Below are 22,142 nucleotides of genomic sequence, written 5' to 3'. Positions count from 1 at the left end.
GCTATACGAGTTGTGTATGATTTTACAGATTCAAGCAATAAATGAAGTGTCAGCACTGAGTCCGTTTCCACCTCAGTTTTCCAGCATCAACTTCACCACCAGCCAATCAGGTAAGAGTACAGGAAATGTTACCTCTTTCTCTCTCCTCTCTCTTCCTCTACCCATGGCCCCCCTTTCAGTCCATCTCTCTTTTCTCCTCATCATTTTTCATCCTCAGCTATCTGGACCCCAGTGGCTTTGGGTCACGATATCCTGTCAACTCATATAATGTTCAAGAAAGCAGAGGGAGGCTGAAAGATATGACAAAATGGAGAGAGTATAATCAATGTGGCAGTGAACAGAAACTTTGGAGACAAAGGGCACAATTCCGATGTCCTCCCACACTGTCTCTCTTCTTCTTCCTTCTACTAGTTATTACTACCTCTAGGAGTTACTTCATATGACTGACCATTAAAGTGATAGTTTACCCAAAAATGAAAATTCTGTCATTACTCACCCTCATGTTGAGAATGTTAGCCTCAGTCATCATTCACTTTCACTGTATGGAGGAAAACAAAAAATGCTTTGAAAGTGAATGGTGACTGAGGCTAAACTTGTGCCTAACATCTCCTTTTATGTTTCCACTGAAGAACGAAAGTCATATGGATTTGGAACAACATGAGGGGGAGAAAATTATGACCGAATTTTCATTTTCATAAATGAAAATTTTCTAATTATTTACTCGCCCTCATGATATCCCAGGTGACTTTCTTTCTTCACATCTGAAGAAAAATGTAAAAATACCTTAGATCAGTAGGTCCTTAAAATGCAAGTGAATGGAGATTTCTCATTTGATGCTCCACAAATAATAGACAGTCAGCATAAAAGTCATCGATACGACACCAGCGGTTAAATAAATGTCTTCTAAAGCAACACGATCGCTTTTGGTGCGAAAAAGATAAATATTTAAGTACTCTTTTTTTTTTTTACTCTACATCATGCTTCCGGTCAGCAGCGGTATGTGTGTGTGACGTAATCAGATTGGCATTTGAAACAGCTGACACATATGCGTCAGCTGGAAGAGCAACGCTGTATACAAGTGAAAAGGAGAAACGTTGTACAGTAGCTTGGTTGGTTTTGGTTTAGATCTGTATTTATCTGTTTCTTTTCTCACAATGGTGCATTGGTGTGCTCATCCTTGATGTCTCAACCGAGTGGAGAATGTGAGATTACATCTGTATCCATGTCACACGAGAGACCGCTTGGACTCGACCCTATCGTGAAGCGTTGGATTATAGTTAAAAAGTACATAAATATTTATCTTTTTCACACCAAAATTAACTGTCGCTTTAGAAGACATTAATTTAACAGCTGGTGTCGTATGGATTACATTTTTGGAGCATCAAAAGAGAAATTGCCTTTCACTTGCATTTTAAGGACCTACTGAGCTAAGAGTTTTTTCTGTTTTTCTTCACATGTGTTCTAGTGAAGAAAGTAACACACACCTGGGATATCATGAGGGTGAGTAAATAATCAGAGAATTTAAATTTTTGGGCGAACTATCCCTTTAAAGCTTTGAGCAGTGTTTAGCAGCACTTCCGTGCACTTCCAAATGACTGATTAACAGACAGAGATATTAGGGTGAGATGAAGGGGGTCAGGGGGCTGGGGAGAAGGCGGGAGTGGAGAATGGTTAACTCATGACCTCATTAACACAGATGAGGCTTCAGCAATGTCTAACTAACCGTCAAACATGCACCAAAGCATGATGTAAAGGCCTTATTTCATTTAGCCCTATATTTGCATGTTAATCGACATGTGCTCAAATATTTACAAAAATCAAAACATTCATAATGAGGAAAGCATGGAAGATCTTAAAGCAGAAGAAAAGTATGGTGCTTATGATGAGATGAGCCCCCCTGTGGTCACTGTTATAATTACATGTTTGTGTCTCAGTGCCTTCTGAGGTTCCAATGCTGCACCAGTTGAGCAGAGTTCAAGACTCCATCACCCTGTCCTGGCCTCAGCCTGACCGGCCGAATGGTGACATCTTGGAATACCAGCTCCGATACTACGACAAGGTCATTATTGTAACTGATCCGAAATCTTAAATCAACATAAAACTGTGCATCACCTTTGTCCCAGCCCTTTCATCCTTTTTTCTAAATTATGTCATTACTTACACACCCTCATGTTATTCCAAACCCCTATGACTTTCTTCTATGGAATTTCAAAAATAATTTTGTTGCTGCTGTCTGAGGCTGTCAGTCCTTAACATTGTGCCTAGTATCAGCTTTTGTGTTCCATGGAAGAAAGAAAGTCATATGGGTTTGTTATAACATGAGGGTGGGTAAATGATGACATAATTGTCGTTTTTGGGTGAAATTCCCTTTAAAGGATAGTTCACCCAAAAATGAAAATTCTCTCATCATTTACTCACCCTTATGCCATCCCAGATGTGTATGACTTTCTTTCATCTGCTGAACTCAAATGAAGATTTTTAGAAGAATATTTCAGCTCTGTAGGTCCATACAATGCAAGTGAATGGGTGCCAAAATTTTGAAGCTCCAATAATCACACAAGTCAGCATAAAAGTAATCTGTACGAGCCGGTGTTTAAATCAATGTCTTCAAAAGCGATATGATAGGTGTGGGTGAGAAACAGATCAATATTTAAATCCTTTTTTATTATAAATTCTCCTCCCAGCTCAGTCAATCTCCACTTTAACTTTCACTTTCTTCATGCATATTGCCCCCTCCTGGGCAGAGAGAAGAATTTCTAGCAAAAAAGGACTTAAATACTTATTAGTTTCTCACCCACACCTATCAAATCACTTCTGAAGATATGTATTAAAACACTGAACTTGCTTTTATGCGCTTTTTGGAGCATAAAAGCATAAACATTTTGGCGTCCATTTACTTGCATTGTATGGACCAAAAGAGCTGAGATATTCCTCTAAAAATCTTCATTTGTGTTCTGCAGAAGAAAGAACGTCATACACATCTGAGATGCCATGAGGGTGAGTAAATGATGAGAGAATTTTCATTTTTGGGTGAACTATCCCTTTAACAATATAACATCTACAAATAACAGAAATGGTGCTTTCTCTCTTTGACAGGGTTCTGATGAGGACAGTGCAATGAATGTGTTCAGTGAAACTAACACAGTGACAGTTGGAAGTCTGATTCCAGGCTCCATCTACGCTTTCCAGATCCGTGCTCGAAATGAGAGAGGCTACGGACCCTACAGCCACACTATTTACTTCAGCACTCTTGCACTAGGTAATTACTTCACTTACTGTAATATATCATATAGATCCACACGTAGTTTATTATTTAGCTAACACTATGGCTATACAAACATATTCAAACTATTAATGTGGCAGTACAATCTTGATCTATATGGTCTCTTCATTTACTTGAAATATGCAATATATTGCACTTTCTTCAAAATGCTCGATTTTATTGGACTAGTCTTGGTCTTGGTGAAAATGTTAGCACCTTGCATACAGTACATACAAATTACTGCCTGTGCATAATTATGCGCTGTGGGCTTCGCTTTGCAAGATTCAAGAAATCTTTTATTTATGCACTTATGTATACCGTCAGAGATGTGCAATATTATTTTTTTATTAGAAGGTATTTTTCTATGACTCTGCTCTAACTAATCCCATGTTACTTTCTAGAGGAGCTCTCCAAACAAATTCAAAATCGGCTGCCTCTTATGATTGGATCAGTGATGGGTGGAGTAGCATTTCTATTGGTAGTGATAGCAATCATCATCGTGCTTGTGTTTCGAGGGTATGCGCAACTAAATTATATACCTCACTCAGCTAAGTATTTTTGAATATATAGAATTAAAAATAAAGACTGTGTTGCTGATATTTCTATCTGTTATGTCTTTTTCCACTAGTAAAAGGCGAGAGAGCCCATATAGTGATAGACTTCAGAGATACATCAGCAACAGAGGTATGTCATTAAATGTAAACAGAAAATGCATGCTTGTATAAATGTTTGTGTTTTCCAATTCACTAGATATTTTGTTTAATGGACATAACTCTACAGCATGATTCTGTATGTAAAACAGCCCTCAGCAAAATGAAGAGAAAAAACACAATGTTTTCACTTTTCACTTGATATTTTCATAGTGGTGTGTAATTATTGCCATCATGTAATAACTGTGTTTCTGTAAAACAATATGCCATAACACCACAGATATGTGGGGTTTGTGAGACCTTTAGTATTTTGACAACAGGTGATAAATCTCTTGCTGTGTCAGTAGTTTCTATGTTTGTTGTGCTGACTGTGGTATTCATATTTCTGGTATTACTTGACCTGAAAACGTGAGCACTTTGACAGCATATCTGTGACAGAACCAGTCATTAGATAGTCTCTTTGCAGAAATTTTAAAGGGATAGTTCACCCAAACATTTAAAATCTACCATAATTTACCAACCCTGATCTCCTTTTGTTTTCCATGAAAGAATGAAAGTCATATGGGTTTGGAATAATATTAAGGGGAGTAAATGATTTTATGTGAACTATCCCTTTAATGTGACTGCTGTTTTTCATCCAGGTGGGGTGAAATATTACGTGGACCCCTCCACTTACGAGGACCCCAGTGAGGCCGTCAAAGAATTTGCACGTGAAATCGATCCTGCTCACTTAAAAATTGAAGAGGTCATTGGTGCTGGTTAGTACATTTGTTAAAGTCCATTGCTTTTCCAGAGGCAAGATAACAAACCTAACAAGTGTGTAAATCAGAGCAAGCATTATGGATTAATTCTTTGGCTGTTTTAGCTCAGGTGAAAATGTTTGAACCTCTGTTTGAAAAAGAAAATTCTTATCACTCCATCACTTCTCTTTCTAGCTCAGTTTGGGGAGGTGTCCCGTGGCTGGTACAGGCCTCTAGGTCGTAGAGAAGTGCTGATTGCAGTTAAGACTTTGCGTTGGGGAGTGACAGACCGTGAGAAGAATGTGTTCCTCAGTGAGGCAGGAGTCCTTGGCCAGTTTGATCACCCCAATGTTCTGAAACTAGAGGGGGTGATCACTCGCAGCCCTCCTGAACGCATTATCACGGAGTTCATGGAGAATGGCCCACTTGATGCCTTTATCAGGGTAAGACTGCATTGGTACACAATACAGGATATTCTCTTGCATTTTACTTGTTATTTCTGACTCTTCTTTTTTGCTCTCTCCCTTTGTCATTGAATTTTAAGACGCACTCAATAATCTTTTGTTTATGTTGTGTTGAACTTACATGGACACCTAGAGGCGTGCATGCAGCATCACACAAAAGCAATTGTATTCAGTTACCAGTGCCATTGTAGATATACACTATTTGCAGTCTTATTGCATGAGTAAAAGTGTAAAAAAAAAAAACAGGTGGGTTACCAATATCAAGCAAGTGCTAATTGGCTGATAAAATGAGCTTAATATATCCACCAACATGAGGTAACCTGCATTTTAAAATAATTAAACTCTTATTATGACTGGAGTCTTCAATTATAAACATATTTTTCAAAAGTACTATTCATTTCTTTATGCGTTAAACTTTTTAATAAAAATAAAAAAAATTACTGAGTGCTCCTTCAATAAGTCTTTCTCTCAGATAATAAGTTGAAACCAATATATTTGTATTTTTTAAAGGAAAACGAGGATCAGTTCAGCGTGTTGCAGCTGGTTGGTATGGTGAGAGGTGTTGGAGCTGGTATGTGCTATCTTTCAAAGCGGAATTTTGTCCATCGTGATCTCGCTGCCCGGAATGTACTGGTGAATTCAAACCTGGTGTGTAAAGTGTCTGACTTTGGCCTGTCGCGATTAATGAGGGGTCTGGACCACAACATGCCCACCTACACCGCTTCATTGGTAGGCTATAGTAAGATGGAAATGTAGAAAGCCTTCATAGCTAAATGTTTAAAAGAAGTTGTGGATCTTCAAAAGTCAGAAAAAAGCTCTCCTTTCCTCCCATGTTAAACAAATAGTTCACCCAAAAATGAAAATTCTCTCATCATTTATTCACCCTCATGCCATCTCAGATGTGTATGACTTTCTTTCTTATGCAGAATAGAAATGAAGATTTTTAGAAGAATATCTCAGCTCTGTTGTTCCATACAGTACAAGTGAATGGTGACCAAACCTTTGAAGCTCCAAAAAGCACATAAAAGCAGCATAAAAGTAATCCACAAGATTCCAGTGGTTTAATCCATGTATCCAGAAGCGATCTAATTAATTTTGCCTAAGAACAGACAAAAATAGAAATCCTTTTTAATGTAAATCTTGCCATTGCTGTCTCTTGGCACTATCATGATTTCTAGCTCATTTACAATTACATTTCCATTTATATTTAGTCATGTAGCAGATGCTTTTATCCAAAGCGACTTGGATACTTCCTATTGCTTGATGAATGTGCAGAGTGCTAGATGGTGCTAGATGGTGCTACGAAGTGTAATCAAGCTTGAAATCATGATCTCCAGGGAGACTGCTGATGTCAAGATTTATAGTGAAAAAGTGTTATATTTTGGTCTCTTCTCACCCAAAAACTTTTGAATCTCTTCTGAACAGTACATGGATTAAACCACTGGAGTTTTATGGATTACCTTAATGCAGCCTTTATGTGCTTTTTGAAGTTTCAAAATTTTGGTCACCATTCACTTGCATTGCATGGACCTACAGAGCTGAAATATTTTTCTAAAAATCTTTATTTGTGTTCTGCAGAAGAAAGTCATACACATCTGGGATGGCATGAGGGTCAGTAAATGATGAGAGAATTTTTCATTTTTGGGTGAAAAAATTGTTTTAATGTCAACTGTCATCAACCCTCTTTTTCCCATCAGGCAATCTTTTATCATGCAACCTTTAAATGTGAAGTGTGCTATTTCTGTGCCACCAGTGACACCAAACAGAACTGCAAAAATAATAACCCAAACACTCCCCCCGTCTGCCATTGGTCAAAAAAACAATTAGTTCCAGCCCAAACACACACCATTCTTTGAGCCAATGTTACTATGTTGAGTTGGTTATTATGCTTAAACAAACAGAGCAATGTTTTAATAGCACCACAGAGACATGGTATTACACTTTTCATGGAAATTAACCTACGAATGGTTTACTTATAGTTGTCTCTGCATATTACGTTGGGATAACAGAAACTGTTTCAAATAAAAGATATTACAAATATTTTGTTTGTAATTCCTCTCAACCCGTTCTCAACCCCATTGTTCCTTATGATGGACAAAGTAGCCTGCCATGGTGTCTTTTTAGGCATAGACATCTTTGCATTTTACTTTGAGATTTTGTGTCTTCTTAAAAAGCAATAGAATCATGTTTAATTAATGTATTTCATTGCTTTTAATCAAATTAGTCTCTCTGTCTGTCTGTCTCTTTGTAGGGCAGTAAAATCCCTGTGCGGTGGACAGCTCCTGAAGCTTTCCAGCATCGTAAATTCAGTTCAGCCAGTGATGTCTGGAGCTTTGGGATACTCATGTGGGAGGTCATGTCATATGGAGAACGTCCATACTGGGACATGAGCAACCAAGAGGTGAGGTTTCAAACATTTCACAGTCATGCCTGTTTTTCATCCCAAACTGTCACAAAGCAGTATTATTAACCAATGGACCCTTTTCACATATCCGGGTTTGCAGAGCGTAAGTAGAATCATAGTTCGGTAAACTTGTATGGCAATGAATAGGAGACCACAATAAATGTAACTCACTTTCATGGCTTTTCATAGGAAGAAAAAAAAATAAAGCGCTGGATAACAGCAGAAAGAAGAGAGAAATAGGCTACGTTTTCTTTCTCTCCCTCAGCAGCTCTGTTAGAAGCCTCATTGTAGCTGTGGTAACTCTATTTTTAAAACTTACTCCAGGGTAATATAATACAAAGTTCAATGATATAAATTTACACCAAATATTTTTTAAATTGGAAATGTAAAAAGACATGCAATATTTACATTGTTAAATAAGGCGGAAACCTGCTTTATTTATGTTGGGCCTCATGTATTCAGATAGAAGACAAAGGCAGGCCTAACAGTCATAAAAACATAACTCAAGCCCCATCTACTAAGTCGTAAATTTTACTAATAAAAATCGTGCCAAAATCAAACAAAGGGAGTCCAAAACAGACTACAAATCCAGGAAGCCTTGCTCACTGGAGGATCGAACTCTTGACTCCTATTGGATGAGGCACACAACAGAAGTCCCTCAAACATGACATCATCAGGAGTTAAAATACCTCTGAAATGCTTCCAGAATTCTCTTCCAGCGACTTCGTTCACCAAATAAAGACATAGCTTTTGCTGCTCTCCGGTGCAACCTCGTGGCACAAGGGAGTAATGTCCAACTTGAAACTGTAGCCATACAATCTCCATCTCGCTGGACGAGTTGAGATTACTCTGTGTTCAACCAAACATTCTAACGGATACAAGAAGACCGCCGAGCAATTCGCATCTTCATCCGTTTGCCTACTGAAGTGAAGAGATTAAAGATTTCCCTTCCATCTTCAATCAAGTCGACATTTCTGAGTTCTCCGCCAGCCCGCCGAGAATCAACAACCGTACCGCCCGCCGAGAATCAACAACCGTACCGCCCGCCGACAATCAACAACCGTACCGCCCGCCGACAATCAACAACTGTACCGCCCGCCGACAGAGCGAGGAATCGGCCTCCCGTCATCACCCGAGCCTCAAGGAACCGGATCAAAGTTAAAGGACGGAGGAAAACACATTCTACCTGTGTCCTCATGCGATTCAAATAAGAGGTTACGTCTGGGCAGAGATAGAATATTATAGCGTGTTATTCTTGTGTTTCAAGGTTTTTGCTTGTACAGTTTACGGACCGCCATGTCCACTCAGGGTATTAATTATCACAAATTTGTTTTGCTGTATTGTGGTCCAACCAAATTGGATTGTTGTGCATTTTCGCCATCGCAGGTGAGACAGAAACTGAGTTCATCCATTAGGGTCAAATAACGCAGGACTTTTACGTGCCCTGCTCGTAAAACCGCGTCTCTGAGTGATGAGCACAGCTGCTTTCTCTCCCGCTATCGCGAAATCAGCTTTCGGGCTGTCACTTATTCATCTCTCTCTCTCTCTCTCACTACCCACACTGACACACACACACACACACACACACTGTCACACACACACCTTATGTGTTATAGGATTATTTTTATTTCCATATCTAATCATATCACTGTTTAGTTTGTAGTTGTAAGTCGGAAGTTTATTGACTGTATTGTATTAATTATTAATTGATATTACTGCATAAATAAACTTTGTTTATATTACAAAGAGAAGTGTTTTGGTTTGTTTTGCATACACCTGTGTCATGCTGACGGGATGTCAGTGCTCGGATTCAAACCTTCATTCATTGTTTTTTTTCCCGAAAATCGATATTCTTCGGATGTCGATTTTCCTAAGAAAACAATCTAATATTGAGACTGTTATACTATCTGGTTATTAGTCCCTGATTCCAGGGTGGTGCCCCGTCAATGTTAATCCTTATTAATATTCTATTGATTTTTGATAATTGATAATTATCTTTGATGATTGAATTTGAATGATCAATAAACTAGTATTAATTTTAATTAATGTTTCATCGATGTTAACAATTAACGATTATCTTTGATAATTGTTGATTTAACGGATTTAAAAAAGCTAACATTGATTCTAATCAATGTTCTATTGATTTTAATAATTAGTAATTCTCTTTGATAATTATTAATTATTGCTAATAACCAAACTTGCTCCTAAACGTAGCGCACTACATTTACTGGAGCCCCATATGAGGTTTTAATGAGTTAGATCCAATTAATTAATTTAAATATTAATTAATAACTACAGAAATAATTATTATTTCTGATAGTAACACTGATCTAAACAACCAGTAAAGCCCTACATTTATAACACGTCTGTGAAAAGGGTCTATAGACCTTATTCACGCTAGCGCCATCTTCGATTTTTTATGGGAATGACAACAAGGCTGTGAGGGATAGACTTACCATCTCATCAGTGGCACAAATGGTGTAAAGCTGTATAAAGCTCCTAGATCACATCTGATTTTCTAGTTCGAGTTCTTTGTATACTGAATGTTCTTGGATAGATATTTTATCAATGTTTTGTCTGCGGAATGATCCAAAAACACTTTAAACTGCAGTACAGCCCATAGAAGAGAGATTGGGCTATGAGCTCAACGACCAAGCGCAGCGCTACGCACAACGACCATGTGCAACATCTTATCCAATTTTCGTGAAAGCGCTAATTCTAATCTCAATTTTTGTGCCAGCGCAAAACGCAAGTGGCCGTGGGTGGGAGTGTTTGCGCTATTGTGGGTATATGCGCACAAACTGTGGGTGTATGGTATGTTAATGAATTGGCGCAAAGCGCAAAATGCTATTTTCCTGAGAAATAGGTCGTTGCGCTAAGATGTTTGAAAACCATATCTTAACTTAGCGCAAAGTTTAAACTCAGTTCCTGCATTTGCAGTTTGGAGATTCCACCAGCAGGTGATAATAAATTTCATGTCCAAACTCTGAAAATACAGTGGAACATCAGATTATGTCCCTGACAATCAGAGTTTTCTATGTGTCTTATATGAAATTTTTTTATAAAAATAAAAATTATATGAGATTTGTGTTAAACTATCTACAGGTCATGGTTTATTTTTCAATTATTATTATTATTATTATTATGTTTAAATTTACAGTTATGGTCTAATTTGTAAATCTAAAGGTATTTTTCCATCTGTTCTCATAGAGTGATTAAGTCACTGCAAAATGGGCCGGTGGAAAAAGTTGGAGAGTAAAATGTTTAGAATTGGTAGGCTATGATTTTTTGGCCACTTCGTTATTTTGATTATATTTTTGTTTAGTTTGAAGTGTAATTTCAATTTAGAAATATTTTTGGTTTATTTTGATCACGTTTCAATAAATTAATTTAATTGATCAAAAATCACTTGATAGAAGTGAAGTCCATGGCGATACAATCACTATTAATACTAGCTATGATTTGTGTGTCAGTAGATGAAAATGATTAATAATATTTATATTCTCTGTCATTTAATGGAGCCTACATCCAAATTCTGAGGAGAATCACATTTTTCATGCGTATAAAAGGAGCGTGTCACTGTCATAGAAATATATGCCCGACAATCATCAAGGACGCATTTTAATGCACAAAAGAACGTAATTTTCAATTCTTCTAATTCACTGCACACAGTCCATTTACAATACCAACTTCTTATGAATGTGCTGTCTTGGTTTATATCGCTGGTGCTTGAGGGAATGAACTAATAGGACGTGGACGGTGGAATAATAACTGGAGAAAACCTCAGGATTAAACTGCACTTAATCCAGCCCATTTGCGCTCTGTGCGTGCAATTTCACCAAACCTACTTGTGCCTAGACTAAGCACATGCTTGCACAAAATACCAAAATTTCATGGCCATGCCCACTGACTTTGCACTTATGACTTATAGCATTGTGCTGCGCTTAACGCTAGCACTTTTAAAATAGGGCCCTGTAAGTCTATAGGCCCTTTCCCACCTACAGTCCTGGTACTTTTCCCTTAGTAACTTTCTAGATGAGAACTCTTACGAGGAACGGAACACCCGAGGAGACTTTTCCCATTGCATTCGCATTCATAAAGTACCATCGTAGTGACGTCATCTAGTATCGACCATTTTTATTCTGACGTTATTTGCGCACGTGTTTCAATAGCAACAACAAAATCAACAACACCGATGGAGGACACCAGGATCAGAGCTACATTTTATTTTTTTTTAGGGCTGTTTTATACGTACTTTGGCTGCATCGGAAAAACGTAGGCCTTATCAGTTAATGGTGTAAACAACATAGTTTTTGGATTAATGGAACTCTCTGAACAGTTTAGAAATCACCTTATTTCATCCTACCTTCATCCATCCTTATACAGCCTCTGAAGGCACCATTTTCCAGTTTAATCTGGGCTCGCTAGGCGTGCATGCGGTGCTCCGTGCAGCAACGTGTTGAAAATTCACTATAAACCTATTTATCAACAATCTTTTACAATAAAGGTTTTTATGACTCAACATAAATTACTGCACTAAAATACTCACTCATTGACTTAAAGAAGACGTCCTGATGCAAGTTAAACACACAGTAAGAGCGCACACAATACTTCCCTCATGTAAACTAGATTTAATGACAGTTTAGTGTATAATAAAGTTCAATAACCCACTCTCGATAAACATCTGATCATTTATATCTGTCATCCCAGGAAAAAGTAAATGTAGTAATCCAGAATTCACTTTATTTTCTGTATAGTCACACAGTACAGATGCAATGAAAACTCAAAGCATGTCTCCCAATGAAGTCACACACACACACACACATATGTGAATCGGGTGATTCGCTTTGGATAGTTTGTTATATGTTGTTACTGTTAAGGGAATTGTAAAATTAGCACAATCCTCTCAGTAGCAGGCTAGCAGCTAGTTTGTTTACTATGGTGGCCGTGGAGCTTCTCTCCTTTCTCAATGCAGGTTTTTGTCCAATAACAGGCTGCAGCACCTCCTACAGTCCTTATAAGCCCCAAAAGTATCTACTCCGTTGTAGGAGCTAAAAATATCCCCCAAAAACAGCTTCGAGGAACTATAGTTCCTTAGGTGTGAAAGTGACGAAAAGCACTAGTTCCAGAGAAAAGTACCTAAAACGGCCTTTAGTACCTGCTGTGGGAAAGGCTCTTATCACTCACAGCCTCGTTGTCATTCCTATTTAAAATCAAAGATGGCGCTAGAGTAAATAATGTCTTTTGGCTGTAATTAATTTTACTTCACTAGAGGGAGCTAATGGGCCTTTACATGAGCAGTCACATAAACCAATCATAGTATAGATAAGATATCTTCAACCTTTTGCAGGCCAAGGACCTATTGGTGGATAAAGAGATGAAGCAGGGACCCCTCTGTTGCATATTGCATAAAACTGAGTAGTGTATTTTAAGCCTGGGCTATAATAACATGGGTATAGTACCATATTAATGTATTTATACTTTATTGTGATGCTTACATTGCATCATTATTGCATTTAGTTAATATTGTTTTTTGGTTTTTAAGCATATTCTAATTTTTTCACTAAAATTAATCTGAGATCAGACAATAATTGGTTGACCCCCTGCAGTACCACCTAGTAGGACCCCCCTGTTGAAGAGACCCCTGGTATAGATAGTATACTATATGTGAGCACTTTACTGCATGGGATTTAAAGTTTGCATTAAGTGGCTTTGACTCTTTCATGTAGAGCGGTTCACTGACAGTTATATTATCAGGAATTTTTATTATTGTAACGAAGCTCAGCAGGCAATGACAGGCAGACGAAGATGATGATGAAGTGAGAAACCCAAGTGCAGTTTATTTCCAATCGTGATAACCAGAAACCCCAACTATAAACGTAAACAAAACATGAACAGCTTGACTTGACATGGAAACAATGTTACATTAACAATCAGTACCTGACAATGGACAAAGGAAAACATGAGGCTTAAATACATGAACATGGGAGAACACATGACAAAGATAACCAATAAATACTGAGAACTCTAAACAAGATAACAAACACAATCAACCAATGAAAAACAAGACACATGAACATGGAGGGAAACATGAAATCACATGACAAGGGAACCACATCACATGAAATCACATGACAAGGGAACCACATCACATGAAACAGGAACTAGAATTTCAAAATAAAAGACATGAAAAACATGAACCAGCAAAATACACATGACAAATACCTCAATGGGTGTGTACTCACATGCTGGCTTAATAAGTTATACATATTCTCCCTGTATAATGATGATTTATTTTTATTTTATTTTTCATTTTATTCCTTTTTCTTGCTGTTTTTCAGTTCCTCTTTTCTCTGAATTACTCGTCCACCACGCTGTCTTTGTATTTCTCTGTGCCTCGTCCAATTAAATGCTTTTCAGTTGTCATCTCTTCTCTAATTACTCCTTCTGTCTCTCTGTCTGTCTCTATAGGTGATGAAGGCAGTGACTGATCAGTACCGCTTGCCTGCTCCAAACGGTTGTCCTCCTGCTCTTCACGGCCTTATGCTGCAGTGCTGGCAGGGTGACAGGCAGGACCGACCAGGCTTTGATTCTCTCTTGTCATCCATCGACCGTCTCATACGACACCCCGCCTCCCTGAAGGCCGAGCACATCCGGTGAGTTAATTAAATAGACGTTTCCCACATTTTATAAAGAGGCAACAAACCTAATACATCTTTTGATATATTCTTCTTTCTTAGTCCCACTCAGCCACTTCTTAGCCCCACCCCTACTGACCTCTCATCAGTGGTAACAGTCGGGGATTGGCTGACGACTCTAAAGATGGACCGGTATAAGGATGTATTTGAGAGGGCACAGTACCACAGTTTGGAAAGAGTGAGCATGCTCACAATGGAGTAAGTGCTTTCCCGAGTTACAATATCAAGCTAATAAAATGTATACTAACACTTGCGATGTCACATGCTGTACTCCATCTAAAACTAGTTTAAACAGCATTTTGTTATTTCCTTTATAATTATTATACAAGCAGCTGTTATTAATTGCATATTAAGTGATTAAATGGAATATTTGTGCTTTTAACATTAATTAACATTAAAAATAAGCCTTTAAGGAATGGTGACCAATTACAGGACCTAAGATATATACAGTACTTTTCCTTATACATTTATGTGTAATTGATGCATAGTGTGTCCATAGATGTTTTTATTAACATCAAGATTATTGTTTAATATACTGTAAGCTGTATGTATACAAAAAAAAAAAAGTATATCTTAAGTCTTGTAACTGGTCACTATTTCTTTTACATTTTTCATAATTTTTAATCCCCTTTTGCCTTCACCAGTTCATTTTAATGTTCCTGTGGTGTGACAAATGCATTTTTTTTTTTTTTTTAACAAATGTAGTCTTTCAAATAATATCATGTTTTTTTAGCTGTATATGTAATAATTATACAGATAATTAGCAAAGTGCTTTGTAGAATTGTTTTAGTTTTAACAACAACAAAAAAAATTCACTATCATCAGTTCTACTCAACTAGCTTTACTTAATCCATTTGCACTGGGACCACATTAATATTTTTTTTGTTTGGTTAACTGAAACCAGGCAGAGGATTTCTAGTTCCCAGCATGCTTTGCATGGGACTCCACAAGGAGAGTAAAAGTGCTATTTTATGTGCCTCTTTACAAGATGAATTCTTAGTGTTTAATGCTGTAAAAGTATTGTGTTGAGATTTAGAATAATTTCTGTTATGTTGTAGTTTTGGGGGTTACCATCACGGTGAAGAGAGGAGCTTGAGCTTACGATGAAGACCATTATATTTTGAGTATGCCATATATTGCTTTTATTAATCAAGTTGTGCTGACCATAGAATGGTGACCAAATTGCACTTAATAGTGCTTCCCACTAGCATGAGTGTTGCATGCTATTATTTTCTATCACTAGTTAGCAGATCACAGAAAGTTTTTCGTTTGTTATTTTGGTAACACTTTACAACAAGGTTCCATTTGTAAACATTAGATAAAGCATTATGTATCATGAATGAACAATATATTTTTACAGCATTTATTAATCTTGTTTAATGTTAGTTAATACTAATACAAATGATCATTGTAAGTTTGTGTTAGTTCATAGTGCATTAATGTTAACTGGTGCAACTTTTGTTTTTAAAAATGTATTGGTATATGTTGAAATTAACATTAACGAAGATTAATAAATGCTGTAAAAGTATTGGTCACTGCTAGTTCATGTTAACTGATGTTGTTAATCTAATGTTAACAAAGGGAACCTCATTGAAAAGTGTTACTGTTATTTTGACATGTTAAATTTTGTTGGGTTTACTTGATTCAGTTAGGTCTACTCGAAGTTGAAACTGCATAGTAAAACATCTGAAACCACTTTCCATGACTGAATCACGCTTTTTTTTCTTTTTTTTTTTTTTTTTTTTTGACAGCATGTCACACAAAAATGTTAACCTGAAATATGTGCTTTGTGTGGTAACATCTAAATTAAGTGGTTTAAGTAAAAAAAAAAAATTATATATATATAAAAAAACATGAATCCACCTGACTGCATTAGGTTACACCACCACCTCCAACAACAACAAAAACATTTTATGGGTTAGGTCAGGCAGAAATAGCTCCTTAAGGTAACAATAGCAGGTTACCACTTTGTACAGTGCAGGACATGTCAAATTCCCATAAGCATTTTATGTTGACTACCCTCATACAAATTTGAACCTAAAACCTTGATGCTGATAAAACCGTTATGCTACCCACATATTTCTGTATTGTATGTAAATAAAATGTGCCCCTACATGTTCTTTGCCTTTTTTCTTATCTCTTAGGGATGTGCAAGTTCTAGGAGTGAATTTGCTTGGTCATCAGCGAAAGATCGTAAATGCAGCACAGCAGCTCAGGACACACCTCACTCAGGGACATGTGGAGGTCTAAGGCTCCCCAATTTGTGTTGACACAGCAGTGCATGCTGAAGGATGTAGTCCCCAGCGTGTGGCAGCTAGCAGAGGTGCAGGAACACTGGAATAAAAAGAGAGAGAATCAGGAAGAGACAAGTAGCTGAGAAAAAAAGAAGAGCGTTTTATTTTTACTTATTTGCCCATCTGTCCCGCCCTTCCTTGCTGAACTGTTGTCTTCCATATCAGTCTTTCACTTTCTTCCTTATTCAATGTTGCACTACCTCACTTATTAGTTCATTACTTGATGGCATTCAGTATGAACTTGCGCCTTAAACACACAAAAAAAGAAAGATCTTTTCACAATCAGTTGCAAGGACAATCAAAGACTTTGAATGGATAGTAACTGACTTTTGTCTTTGTGGCACTTTTGGTCAATGACACTAGATGTTTTTTTTATTAACTACTGTATACAGCCAGACAATACTCTCATTGGTTGCAACATGAAAACCCCATAAAACCACCTAAAGGCTCTCAGCTTCTGGACTGATGTATAATATCATACAATAGTTATTATAGCATGATACACAAACATTGTCAAGTTTGTATTTGCAATCTCACACTACAGCCACAGTAGTTCACTGCTTACCTAAGACTACAGGGGCCATTCAGACCAAATGTGTTCTGGTGAAAAAAAAAAAAAAAAAAAAAAAAAACCTTGGTACATCAGTGCAACAAACAGAACACAACGCAAGTGTTTTGAGGTCAAAGATGTCTGTCTAGTGCATGTGTAGAGAGGAAAATAATTGAAACAGTGCAAACATCTTTATATAAAAAAAAAAAAAAAAAAAAAAAAAAAAAAACCATTCGGTGTGAACAGTCTCTAAGACCTATGACATTGAATGTGATGTGAGGTCTTGAAAAGGCGTCAAGTCACAATCTGTGCTGCTGTGAGCCCATTCCTAAGAACATTTCCCTTCACCAATCTGAAAATGTGTCCACTAGTGGGCAATTCCCTCTTCCCATGATACATCCTGTTCATGACTATCTCATCCCATTAATGATGTAGCATAGAGTCACACTTTAATACATGAACATTGTAAAGTAGTGTTGCAGTAAATTGCTGGCTGAAGTTAAAGAGATGCACTTGTGTATATTTTAGGTGTGTGTGTGTCTGTGTAACAGACTTGCAATGAACTGATGAAAGAATCTATGTGGTGCTGCTAAAGTAAATAAAAAAAGGGTGTGCTTGGGGGGGGGGGGGGTCGTAGTTGTATATTTGGATCTGTTTCATTGTACAGTTGTTCACCATTATTCCACTATTGTGCAAATTTGTAAAATATACAAGATTTTGTTTAAAGATGACTACTGTGTGATATGTACTGCACATTTTTTTTAATAATCATAAGTTAAATAAAAATGTAATGTGCCGAGAGTGCCTTAATGCACAAAGGATTCTGTCCACATCATCACACTGTTGTAGTTCTACTGTATTCTTCTTATCTCCCATAAATAGCTGAGAGTCTGCAAAGTGTCATGTATCAGACACAGATCAGTGTGAGTCAACTTTACTTGGAAGTGGACATACAGTAGATTCTCTTCAGATTAATGATTTTTTCTTGACTCACATAAATGAACACCATAAAACAAAATATATATATATATTATATATACACACACACACACACACACACACACACACACACACACACACACACACACAGAATCAGTCTCAACCCCCACTATTACCCCTCCCAATCCCACCCTGACCCCAACATCACTGTGGTCTCAAATGATATAGACACACACGCACAAAAAATAGAAATAATTGAATAAATAGATAAATAAAAAATAGTAATAATAATTAAAAAAAAAAAATCACATATCCATAAATGACATACACGCCCCATTTCTCCATGAACATGTTGTACCTCCCCATTCTTCTAAATGACCCTTCCTCAAAGGCCGCCACCCTTCCTATCTCCGAGCACCGCTCCTGAAAAGAGGGTGCTCCAGCCCCTTAAAATGATCTGCCTGGCGATCATGACACTGGTTAAGACCCAACTCTTTATGTGTCTACTTTCAATGTCGATGACCGCCCCATCGCCCAAGATACAGAGTCTGGTGCAAAATGATACCCGAGTGCCTAATACGTCGCACACCAGACTCTTTAACCTTTAACCAAAGCTTCTGCATCTCAACACACCCCCAAAAGACATGGGTTATGTCTCCGTTCTCTGATTGGCATTGCCAGTAGGTGGGTGTGTCTTTAAGACCAAACCTATACAATTTAGAGGGGGTTCACAGAACTGATGTAAAATATTGAATTGTATAAGGCACACCCTTGCATCTCTAGATGCAGTTGACGTTTTTTTAGAATCCTAGCCCACACTCCCTCCTCCAATTCCAAGTTTAAATCTTTCTCCCATAATCTCGAGAGTGGTTCAGGCTCCGTCCCCTAGACTCTTAATTAACAAGGAGTAATACACTGATGCCTCATGACCTTTTCCAAAAGCAGTAATCACCACTCTCACAGAATCTGCTGCTTTAAGGGGGTGTAAGCTATATCAGTAGATGAAGACATGGAACTATAAAGATCATGATAGAACTCTTTAAAGGCATTATTAATATCAATGGCCGAGGTAAAAATTTCACCACCAGCAGATTTCACTTAGGGAATGGTAGAAAAAAAACTCACTGCTTTATATATATATATATATATATATATATAGCCAAAAGCTTCCCTGCTTTGTCCCCCGACTCAAAGTATGACTGTCTTGCCCTGAATAACCAAAACCCCACTTTCCGTGACAAAATAGTATTATATCTGTATTTCAATCAGGTCAGTTCTCAGAGGCCATCAGACAACATTCGGTGCTTAAGCTCTGCCTCGGCACTTTTAATATTCCCTTCCAACTCCATGAGTTCTCGTGCTTTAGATTTTTTGATGAATGAGGCATACTGTATGATCCAACCCCTAAGAACTGCCTTAAGTGCCTCCCAATCCATGCCCACAGAAGATACTGAGGACCAGTTGGTCTCCATACAGACATTGATTTCAGCCTTTAACATTTGTTGGAAATCAGGATTTTGCAAAAGGGATACATTAAAAGCGCCAGCTGCATGATTTATTTTTCTCCATATGTGGCAACACCTCTAAAACCACCAGGTCGTGATCTAAGGCTAAAATGTTTCCAATTGAGCAATCCACAACAGATGAAATGAAAGACTTAGATATAAAAAATAAAAAATCTATTCTAGAATAAATCTTATGGACTGATGAAAAAGAATGTATAGTCCCTACCAGATGGGTTCAAAAGTTGCCAAACATCTGCAAGACCAAGATTTTTACACATCCTTTGAAGAATCAATGTTGCTCTAGGGGGCTTACACACTTTTGTTTTTTTACGAGTCCATCAACAGATTAAAGTATCCTCCCAATATTATATCATGAGGGGTGCCAGCGGCTTGCAACATCCCTTCAAGATCTATAAAAAAAGCCCTGATCAACAGCGTTAGGTACGTAAATTAGTCAAAATAAACCTTTGCCCCTGAATTTCAGCAAAAACAATAATGACTCTTAATTTATCTCTAATCTGTTTGAGAGATTTGAATTGTAGATGTTTACTTAATGTAATGACTCCCCTGCTCTTACTTGAGCCAGCACTAAAGAAAACATGTCCACCCCATATCTTCCCAAATTTTTCAGCTTCCAACGAGGAAAGATGAGCTTCTTGAAGAAACACCATTTCATATTTCTTACACTTAAAAGAAATAACATTCCTTTTTATGGGGTGCCCCAACCCATTCACATTCCACGAGGAGAAAGATAACCCACTCATATTAACAATTGACATTTTGATATAATAGAAAAAATAAATTGTGTATCAAAAACAAGATTATAAACATTAACATTAGTGCAACAATCAAACCCCGAACCAAACAAACAGAAAAAAGAAAAACATGCGCATTAACCCAGCACACGACAGCGCCAACCGGCGTCAATCCCTCTAAACTCAAAAAGTCCACGTACGCCTACGAGAGCCCCTGGGACAATTTTGCCATTAGATTGCTCAAGTCCGGTGCTTCTGCACAAATTTTGAGGCAAAATTACATAACAGAAAATACTTTGCAAAACAAACCCCAGCCAATAGGCAGAACACAAAGAACATGTAGATTCACTCACAGAACAGTCTCGAAGGTGTGTTCCTCCACAAAACAAATTCCAGCCGCTAGCGGGAATTTATATATTTTTATAAATATAAAGCCGTTCAGTTTCCTCGGACAGTCAAACGAGTGTTCAGTGAGCCAGCTGTTCATGAGTGCAGCAGATGACTTAATCTTCCCAATGTCCTGCAAAAATACTCCACAAAACAACTCCAACAAATAGGAGGTATAAGCACAAAGAATGAGCAGATTCATCCACAACTGTCCTGAAGGAGTGTTATTCCACAAAAACTCCAGCCACTAGGCGGAAACCAGCACAAAAAGAAACAAAACAGGCATCCCAGTTCCTCAGACGGTTAAGAGTGTATTGAGTGAGTCAAATTCACTCGGAGGCCACATAAAAAATAAAAAAACACCATGACTTCCTCAGTCCATCAACTTTATAAAAGACATCGCTTGTTGTGGACATATAGATATTTTGCGGCCATCCTTAGTATCCATTCTCGATCTGGCTGGGAACTTCAGTGTAAAAGCGATCTTCCATCAATGCAAAAGTTTCTTGGAGTGTTATTCCACAAAACAAACTCCAGCCGCTAGGCAGAACCAGCACAAAAAGAACTATAAATAGCGCCCAGTTTCCTAAGACAGCCAAGAGTAAGTACAGCGAGTTATTCCACTCGGGGGCTACATCAGAAACACCAAAAGGCTTACTCACTCCAATGTTTCTATGAAGGACAGTGCTTGCTTGGGACATGTAAATACTTTGCGGCCATCCTTAGTCTCTATTCTCAGTTTGGCCAGAAACATCAGTGCAAAAGCGAGCTTCCGTTGATGTAAGGGTTTCTTGCATTCTTTGAATCGATCACGTTTTTCTCGTCGAATTCGCAAAGTCCGGGAACAAGAAAATTGTGATTCTTCCAAGAAATTCTTCCTTTCCACCTCGCCCAACACAAAATCTTTATCGGATGATCTCAAATTTGACCAGAATTGATCGAAGCCTATCTCCCTCAGAGGATCTGCGAGCCAGAACTCTGAGAGCTTGCTCGATTTCCAGCTTATGGTCCGTTATGTCGAGCGGACTCGGGAAGAGCTCATCTAGGTATTTCACCATATCTCAGCCTTCTTCATGCTCAGGAATTCCAACATCATTTTGCCAGCTAGGGTTCTCAAGGTCTTCCAATTTTTCAAAAACAGAGTTAAAAAAAAAAAAAAAGAAATCTCCCTTGGTCGCTAGCGGATTAGCAGCTAATTTCCTCTCCGAGGACTCCAGATAGTCGATCTGTTCTCAACGTCCAACAAATCTTGTAACCAGAGAATTTTGTTTTATTGATCTACGTATTACAGCGAGATCCACAAAGTCTGCAACAACCTTCGTCAGCACAGACAGACATTCTCGCCAGTTGGCGTAGAGTTTCTCCCGCCGCACCATCCAAACCGAGTCCCTGGTCTGTGGGCCTGTCGGGTTTCAGCTTGAGCACATGTCTTTTATAAATCACCAGAGCCCGAGGATTTTGAATTCTTTGCCATGTTGACTTCAAAAGAACAAA

The 22,142-nt window shown here is 37.9% G+C and overlaps 1 protein-coding gene across 4 annotated transcripts in view; it reads left to right on the top strand.

Annotated features, from left to right (window-relative positions):
* Positions 1 to 18,188, top strand: part of LOC127453426 (ephrin type-B receptor 5-like) — a 71,551-nt gene extending 53,363 nt beyond the window's left edge. For 3 of the 4 annotated variants that reach the window (XM_051719744.1, XM_051719745.1, XM_051719742.1), the window contains 12 exons: positions 29 to 110; positions 1,935 to 2,059; positions 3,097 to 3,259; positions 3,664 to 3,778; positions 3,891 to 3,946; positions 4,554 to 4,670; positions 4,848 to 5,095; positions 5,627 to 5,845; positions 7,368 to 7,517; positions 13,992 to 14,176; positions 14,261 to 14,416; positions 16,363 to 18,188. In XM_051719744.1, the coding sequence (XP_051575704.1) occupies positions 29 to 110; positions 1,935 to 2,059; positions 3,097 to 3,259; positions 3,664 to 3,778; positions 3,891 to 3,946; positions 4,554 to 4,670; positions 4,848 to 5,095; positions 5,627 to 5,845; positions 7,368 to 7,517; positions 13,992 to 14,176; positions 14,261 to 14,416; positions 16,363 to 16,468 (1,722 nt within the window). In that variant the 3' untranslated portion in view covers positions 16,469 to 18,188. Of the gene's footprint in view, positions 1 to 28; positions 111 to 1,934; positions 2,060 to 3,096; positions 3,260 to 3,663; positions 3,779 to 3,890; positions 3,947 to 4,553; positions 4,671 to 4,847; positions 5,096 to 5,626; positions 5,846 to 7,367; positions 7,518 to 13,991; positions 14,177 to 14,260; positions 14,417 to 15,276; positions 15,343 to 16,362 lie in introns of all 4 variants that reach the window. The other variant, XM_051719743.1, reaches the window with a different exon arrangement.
* The last annotated feature ends 3,954 nt before the right edge of the window (positions 18,189 to 22,142 follow it).

Source organism: Myxocyprinus asiaticus, chromosome 15 (genome assembly GCF_019703515.2).
Source record: "Myxocyprinus asiaticus isolate MX2 ecotype Aquarium Trade chromosome 15, UBuf_Myxa_2, whole genome shotgun sequence".
Lineage (NCBI taxonomy): Eukaryota > Metazoa > Chordata > Actinopteri > Cypriniformes > Catostomidae > Myxocyprinus > Myxocyprinus asiaticus.
The sequence above is the reverse complement of the archived record's forward strand: the minus strand, read 5'-3'. Positions and strand labels throughout refer to the sequence as shown.